Here is a 9,116-nt window from a genome sequence, read left to right on the forward strand (position 1 = left end):
TTTTTTATATTTTTAAAATTACCAATTTAATTAAATAATAATTTAATTAATAATAATCCACAAATTAAAATAATTTAATTAATAATAATTTAAAATATTACCATTAAGACACATGTTTTAGAAATAATGGAATATTTTCTTAAAGGATCTGGTGACCAGACAATAAATTGGAAGTTGATTTGTCTTATTCTAAAGTTTAAACAGTATAAATTATTATCAGAACAATTTTATGAATGTATTTTGAAAGATGTTGTGATAACAGTACACACTCATTTTTTTAATTTTTTTTTATTTTTTGGAAGTATTTCCAAGCTCTCGTATTCACAAAGTGACTTTCTGCTAGTTTATGGTTTCTTGCCTTGTGCTTTAAACTTTTATGCTCTCTACTGCTTACCTTATTTGTGTCTTAGTTTTCTAGAACTTACTTTAGGCTTAAGAGTAATGTGTGCAAATGATTGATTCCCATGGACGGAGGTAGGAATTAAATTTCTTAAAGCATTTTCAATACATATTTTTATATCGGTCCTTAGACGGATTCTACCAGTAAACATTTCAGGCTAAGTGCCAATCTAAGACAAAAGAGATGTGTATGTTTTATTTTTGTAAATTTCAAATTAATTTCCCTTATAGTGATTAGATTTATTTATGTTACACACACAAATGTTCTCTAAAGATGTGAGCTTCTAGGGTGTGTCTAACAAAACCAACACATTCATCTTCCCTGATAAAAATAAGAAAACAATCATGTTCAAAATTTCCTGTTTGAAAACTATTTCTTTCTGGCTATTTTCTGGATGAGATCTGTTTATGTCTGTCTATCTATCTATCTATCTATCTATCTATCTATCTATCTATCTATCTATCTATCTATATGTCTGTCTGTCCATCTATATCTACATATCTATTATTTTCAGGTATTGTATAGGAGCAAAGTGATATAGGAATTCTCAGTTATACTGCTCAGGGTTTATATATTCTACTCCAGAATAGTGGTTTGGTTTAGATAAGATTTACAGTGACTTTGTTCTTGTACCTGATTCTTTATCTACTCTTTACATTCCAATCTATTGAATTCATATATTTGACCATTCTAGGATCACCATGTTCTTCTCCGGCCAGTTGCAACCTCTACCCTACCTTCTGATCTCTAGCATCCTCTAATGTTCTTTACAGAATCAGTTGATTGTAATAATAATAATAAAAACTCTCTTTGCCTTCTCTTTTTCTCCAGTTCAGCATCTATCCTAAGTTGACCTAAATCTTGTAACTATTCTGTCTCAATCACCTTGGTGTCAGTTTTATAGGTATGCAGCACCACAATAATCAGCCATTTGATTTTCTTAATTGTTTAGTTCATAAAAGTGAGAAAAGGGATTAAACTCTCTAAGCATGATAAAATCAACCATAAAAAATGGAATTTGAACTGAGGCTATTATCATTCCAGTAAATGAGTTTTAAAATTTAATTAGATGACAGATTATTCTTATTCTCAATGTGGTATCTTTAAATAGAAAATATTAATCTTTTTTGATGCTGGTTAAAGAGTGCCTGGTTTTATATAAGCAGTTTTATATTACTAAGTAAAGAAGCATGAAAGTAACTTTACTGTTTTTATTAAAATAAGTAACAAATTCTTACAAGACTGTGTGCACCGCATTGCTCAGGTTCACCATGATTGCTTTAGTCTTAAGCAACAAGATGTTCAAACTGAGAATTGGGAAATTAACAGACTCGTTTCATTCCCTGAGGAAAGAAAAGATTAAAAAAAATTAGTTAAAATTGCAAATAACTTGCATATCAAAAAATTAAATAAACTCAAATGCACCTATTTAATGATAAGAAAATCATTACTTCATTTAACGAACAGGAAAAGATGTTATATGGAAGTAATACAAAATGGCTAAGAACCATTTTTTCACTTATCTATAGGCACAAAACTATCCATTTTTGTGAAAATTTCTCATCTAGGGTCTAGTAATATGTGACATTACCGCATGTTCCTATTAGTGTACACAGAGCTTAAAATCAATATTTTGAGAAGCAAGTTAAAATAGATCTTTGAGATTTGTAAATCATTAGAAAAACATATACAATTTTAAATTAACTTACATTTATAAAAATCAAAACTTTCATCATGTAGTAAAATGAAAAAATAAAAAATTTCAAGAATTTGAATAACATGAACATATTTTATTCATTTCTATTTTTTCTTCAAATTGAAGCAATATGTACCTACATAGAGAGTCCTATTTGTACTTTTGCATTAATCAAGAAAATTCACGAGAGGCCAGCAATAACTGGTGTATAACCAAATAAATTGACTCGTCAAGTTTACAATATCAAATACAGAAATACGAAAATGGGGACATAAGGACAGACACTGGGGAAATCCAAACAATGATTAGCTCTTACTACAAAAGCCTATATGTCACAATATTTGAAAATTTGAATGAAATGGACAATATTTTTGATATATCCCATTTAGCAAAGATAAACCAAGATGAGGTAAATAGATTATATAGTCTTATATCTCCCAAGGAAGTAAAAGCTATTATCAAAAATCTCCCACCCAAAAGAAAAACCTAAGGCCAGATGATTTCAGTGTAGAATTCTACCAGACTTTCGAAGAAGAGCTGACACCAATTCTCTTCACTATTCCACAAAATAGAAACAGAAAGATTACCAAACTCATTCTATGAAGCCACAATCACTTTGATACATAAATCTCACAAAGACCTAACAAAGAAAGAAAATTTCAGACCAATCTCTCTTATGAGTATTGATGCAAAAAATACTCAGTGAAATACTTGTAAACCAAATCCAAGAACACATCAAAGATATCATCCAATATGACCAAGTAGGCTTCATCCCAGATATGAGGGGTAGTGCAATATACAGGAACCCATGAAGGAAATCCACCATATAAACAAAATGAAAGAAAATAAAACACATGGTAATCTCTTTAGATGCTGAAAAAACATTTGATAATATCCAACATTCATTTATGTTTAAAGTCTTGGAGAGATCCTGGATACAAGGCACATACCTAAATATTGTAAACACAATATACAGCAATCCTATAGCTAACATAAAACTAAATGGAGAGAAACTTAAATCAATCATATTGAAACTAGGGACAAGGCAAGGCTGACACTTTCTGCATATCCCTTAACTTAAATATAGTACTTGAAGTCCTAGTTAGAGCTATAATACTAATAAAGGAGAGCAAGGGGATACGAATTGGAAAGGAAGAAGTCAAAGTATTACCTTTTGCAGATGATATGATAGTATACATGATTGGCCCTGAAAATTCAACCAAAGAACTCCTTCAGCTGATTAACACCTTCAGCAGTGTGGCTGGATAAAAAAAAAATAACTCAAAAAAAAATTGGTAACCCTGCTGTATAACGAAAGACAAAAGGGCTGAGAAATAAATTAGGGATACTACACCCATCACAATAGCTACTAAAAATATAAAGTATGTTGGTGTGACTCAAAACAAAGAGGCAAAAGAACTACTTGAAAAAGACTTCAAGTCTTTGAGGAAAGAAACTGAAGAAGCTATCAGAAGATGGATTGATCTCCCATGCTCATGGATAGGTAGAATAAACATAATGAAAATCGCCATCCTGCCGAAAGGAATCTAAAGATTCAATGCAATTCCCATCAAAATACCAATACAATTCTTTACAGACCTTGAAAGAACAATTCTCAACTTCATATGGAAAAACAAAACAAAATAAAACAACAACAAAAAAAAAACCCAAAATTGCTAAGACAATCCTGTATAACAACAGATAGTATGTAGTTATCTCCATTCCCGATCTCAAGCTCTATGACAGAGCACTAGTAATAAAAACTGCATGGTACTGGCATAGAAGCAGAATGGTGAATCAATGGAATGGAATAGAAGACCCAGAAATAAACCTATGCAATTATGGATACTGAATATTTGACAAAGAAGCCAAAATCATATATTTGGAAAAAAAAAAAAAAAGATAATATCCTCAACAAATGGTGCTGGTCTAATTGGATGTCTACATGTAGAAAAATGCAAATAGATCCGCATATATCACCCTGCACAAAAATAAAGTCCAAGTCGACCAAAGACTTCAACATAAAACCAGACACACTAAACCTGTTAGAAGAAAAAGTGGGGAAGATCCTTGAACTCATTGGTATAGGAGACAACTTCCTGAACTGAGCACCAACAACACAGGCTCTAAGATCAATAGTCATTAATGGGACTAAAACTGAAAAGCTTTTGTAAAGCAAAGACACTGTTGTCAGAATAAAACGACAGCCTACAGATTGGGTAAGGATCTTCACTAATCCTATATCTGACAAAGGGCTAATATCCGGAATATATAAAGAACACAAGAAGTTAAAAATCTGCACATTGAGTAATCCAATTAAAAAGGGAGTACAGAACAAAACAGAGAATTCTGAATAGATGAATATCGAATGGCAGAGAAACACTTAAATGCTCAACATCCTTAGTCATCAGGGAAATGCAAATCAAAACGACCCTGAGATTTCACCATATACCCATCACAATGGCTAAGATCAAAAACTTAAGTGACAGTACATGCTAGAGAGGATGTGAAAAGAGGAACTTTATTCCATTGCTGTCGGAATGTAAACTTGTACAACACTTTGGAAATCAATCTGGCACTTTCTAAGAAAATTACAAATAGTGCTACCTCAAGATCCAGCTATACCACTCCTAGCCATATATCTAAAATATGTTCCAGTATACAACAAGGACATTTGTTCAACCATGTTCTTAGCAGCTTTATTCATAATAGTAAAAATCTGGAAACAACCCAGATGTCCCTAAGATGAGGGATGGATACAGAAATTGTGGTACATTTACACAATGGAATACTACTCAGCAATTAAAAACAAGGAAATTAAGAAATTTGCAGGCAAATGGTGGGAACTAGAAAAGATCATCCTGCATGAGGAATCCCAGAAACAGAAAGACACACATGGTATATATTCACTTATAAGTGAATATTAGACATATAATATAGGATAAACACACTAAAATTGGTACACCTGAAAAAGCTAAGCAAGGAGGAGGACCATGAGTAACATGATGAATCCTCATTCAGAAAGACAAACGCGATGGACATCAGAAGAATGAGAAAATAGGAAAAAGGACAGAAAGCCTCTTAAAGACTCTACCCAGCAGGATAACAAAGCAGATGCTGAAACTCATAGCTAAATTTTAGGCATAGTGCAGGGAATCTTTTGGCAGAAGGGGGAGACAGAAAGATGTGGAGGGGACAGGATCTCTTCAAGGAGATCAACCGAACCAAAAAATTTGGGCAAATGGGACTTTTCTGAGACTGATACTCCAACCAATGTCCATGCATGGACATAATCTAGAACCTCTGCACAGATGTAGCCCATGGGAGCTCAGTGTCCAAGAGGGTTATCTAGTAATGGGAACAGGGACTGTCTCTGACATGAACTCAGGGGTTGGCTCTTTGGTCACCTTCCCCTGAAGTAGGAGCAGTGTTTCCAGGCCACAGAGGAAGACAATGTAGCCAGTCCTGATGAGACCTTATAGGATATGGTCAGATGCAAGGGGAGGAGGACCTCCCCTATCAGTGGATTTGGGGAGGGGCTTGGGAGGAGATGGGGGAGGGTTGAATTGGGAGGGGATAAGTGAGGTGTCTACAGCTGGTATACACTATTACTAATGTGTAATTAATAAAAATAAATATAAAAATAAATGAATTTAAAAAAGAAATATTATAGCCCAAGAAGATGAGGTAGGATTGAAAATTAAAAACAAAAGGCCAGGTGTATTAGAAGATGGAAAAAAATACCTTTTGCTTCTTTTATGGATTGAGAGTTGGATTGTTTTATTTTTTCTATAAGTTGTCTTTCCTTTTAAAAATAGTAATTTTATTTTTTATAATTTATTCATTATATATCCTGATTGAAGCCCCCTTCCTTAGCTCCCCCAGTCCCATCCTCCCTCTCTCTTCCACCATTCCTTTTCCCAATCATGAAAGAGGGAGTTCTCCTCCTCCACAATCTGCCTATAGCTTATCAAGTCTCATCAAGACTGCCTGTATCCCCTTCTTCTGTGGCCTGGTAAGGTGGCATTTCCAGGGGCAAGTGATCAAAGAGTAGGCAATGGATTAATGACAGAGGAAGCTCCTGCTCCTGCTCCTTAGGGACCCACCTAGCAACTGAACTGGGTACAGCTGCATCTGAGCAGGTGTCCAGGACCTCTCCATGCCTGGTCCTTGGTTGGTCCATCAGTCTCTGCAGGACTACCTGGGCTCCGAAGTTTTGGTTTTGTTGGTACCCTTTTGGGGCTCCTGTCCTCTCTGTGTCCTTCTATCCTCATACCACCCCCTTCTTCCGTAAGATTCCCTGCACTCTGCCAAAAGTTTGTCTGTGAGTCTCAGCATCTGCTTTGATACCTGTTGGGTGGAACCTGTCAAAGGACCTTTATAGTAAGCTCCCATCTTGTTTACTCTCTTCCACTGCTTCTGCTTTCTATCCTGTTTGTCATTCTGAATGTTATTTGAGCATTCTCCCTAGTGTCCTCCTTAGTGTTTAGCTTCTTTAAGTCTGTAAAGTTTTGTATGGATATCTTATATTATATGGCTAATATCGACTTATAAGTGAGTGTATACCATGCATGTCTTTCGGTTTCTAGGTTACCTCATTTAGTTTATCTTTTCTAGTTCCACCCATTTGTTTGCAAATTTCATATTTAATAGCTGAGCAGAGAATTATCAACAGAAGACTATCAAATGACAGAGAAACACTTTAAAAAATGCTCAATGAACTTAGTCATCAGGGAAACGCAAATCAAAACAAAATAACCCTGAGATTTCATATTACACTCATCAGAATGGCTAAGATAAAAAAACAAACAAAAAAAAAAACACTCAAGCCTCAAGCCACATTACATGCTGGAAAGGATGTGGAGAAGGGGTAACCCTCCTCCATTGTTGGTGGGAATGTAAAACTTGTACAACCACTTTGGAAATCAATCTGGCGCTTTCTCAGACAATTAGGAATAATGTTACCTCAAGATCCAGCTATACCACTCCTGGGCATATACCCAAACGATGCCCCACCATTCAACAAGGACATTTTCTCAACTATGTTCATAGTAGCTTTATTTGTAATAGCCAGAATCTGGAAACCACCTAGATGTTCCTCAATGTAGGCATGGATACAGAAATTGTGGCACATTTACACAATGGTATATAAGTTTTCTTTCAGAAGATTTTTGATATCCCAAAATATTTATGCATTGAATTCCTAATCACTTATTACTATATTCTGAGTGCTGTGAAATGCTCTTGTGGATATGACATAACCAATGTAATTAGGACTAGCAATATCTTATCCATGAGGCCACTGGTGCCTGAAGGCAATATAATCAAGAAGACAAAGCATTTGTAACTACCTGTCTAGGGCCTGTCCCCAAAATAAAACCCAGATGTAGAAGAGGGACTAGCTGGAAAGAAGATGAGCTGCAGGACTGTGAGGGGGCATAAAAGAAAGTAATAGGTGTGACTATTGTTACAATATAGTGTATACATATATAAAACTGACAAAACTTTAGATGCCAATGAAATCTTTTCTGTGATTATTATATACACTCAACTTTTAGCAGATGGCTAGATCAAAAATGAAATAGTCACAAATGTTCAGATTGTTCCTCAGAAGAAAATAATTGTGTCTAGATTTATAACAGTTTGGGGAGTAGGTAAACTAAAAATTATTTAGGTACACTAAAACAGGCATTTTGCATGAATGTTCCTTTCAATTTTTAATATTCTATAAAGATTTCGTTATAAAAACATGCTTTCAACTCTAAAAAAATCATGTTTGCCATGAATATCACATCATGTAATTATTTTTAATTTGATGGGAAATTTTCTAGAAACTGCAATCAATTGAAATCCTTTCCTACCTGTAAACATTAGCACTTCCAATATGGTAAGTTCATTTAGACATGCATTCTATGAATTTAAATGAAACCTAACACTCCATGTTCCATTTTAAGGTTTAAACTTATTCTAAAAGGTTGAATTCACAAAACCTTTGAGACTGAAAAATGATAAGTGATCAAATAATCTAGTCTATATTTAAGTCACTTTGACAAGTTTGACAGTTGATGTTCTTTAGAACAACTTTCAACAAAGGTACTTCAAAACCCTCCCCTCTTCAGCAATCTGCTGTTTCAGGAAATGTTTTACATTGATGAAAGAGCCTCAGGCTAATCAGACATCTGAGGAAGGGAAAAAGCCCTCACTAAGTCAGATAAGGAGTCTACACTTCAGGCTTAAGGCAGTTAGCTTATTGCAATTTTGCCAGGCTTGCCCTAGAATGTAGTCAGTGCCTCAGACCTAAAACTGGACCTTTCCCAGTAGTACACCAAGAAGGAAATATCTCACTTCTGACTATGCTTTTATGTATGTTGGGAGATTTTACAAGTTCTCTCAAAACAGAGGGGGAAACATTCAGGGGTTAGTATTGGAGGTCTTTTCTAGACATTTCATTATATCCCATAATACTAATATGATCATTTAATTTGAAAACAGTTCTTACCAATACTTAAAGGTTCTTCTTGTCTCTTGTCAACAAAATACTAATAATTATTATTATTATTTTTTTTTTGGAGGTCCTCCTCTCCTTCTTTCTGATCTTAGTCTATCAGTTCTCATCAAAAGTGGCTGCATTGTCCTCTACTGTGGCCTGGTAAGGCTGCTCCCCCCCCAGGGGGAAGTGATCAAAGAGCAGGCCAATCAGATTATGTCAGAGGCAGTCCCTCTTCCCATTACTATGTAACCCACTTGGACACTGAACTGCCATGGGCTACACCTGTGCAGGGGTTCCAGGTCATCTCCACAAATAGTCCTTGGTTGGAGTAGGAGTCTCTGGGAAGTTCCCTGTGTTCAAATTATCTTGTTCTGTTGCTCTGCTTGTGGAGTTCCCGTTCCCTCCAGCTCTTACTATTTCCCACTTCTTACATAAAATTCCATTCACTCTGCCCATCAGTTGGCCATCAGGCTCAGCATCTGTTTTGACAGTCTATACTGCAGAAGCTTTCAGAGGCCCTCTGTGGCAGG

At 35.2% G+C, this 9,116-nt stretch overlaps 1 protein-coding gene across 1 annotated transcript in view; it reads right to left on the minus strand.

The window, feature by feature from the left end:
* Htr2c (5-hydroxytryptamine receptor 2C) overlaps nt 1–9,116 on the minus strand; it is a 355,498-nt gene that overhangs the window by 214,386 nt on the left and 131,996 nt on the right. Inside the window, exon 2 of the mRNA XM_055605002.1 lies at nt 1,639–1,743. Coding sequence (XP_055460977.1) covers nt 1,639–1,673 — 35 coding nt within the window. The 5' untranslated portion in view covers nt 1,674–1,743. The remainder of the gene's footprint in view (nt 1–1,638; nt 1,744–9,116) is intronic.

The sequence above is a fragment of the Psammomys obesus genome, unplaced genomic scaffold (genome assembly GCF_907164565.1).
Source record: "Psammomys obesus unplaced genomic scaffold, mPsaObe1.curated_primary_1811, whole genome shotgun sequence".
Classification (NCBI taxonomy): domain Eukaryota; kingdom Metazoa; phylum Chordata; class Mammalia; order Rodentia; family Muridae; genus Psammomys; species Psammomys obesus.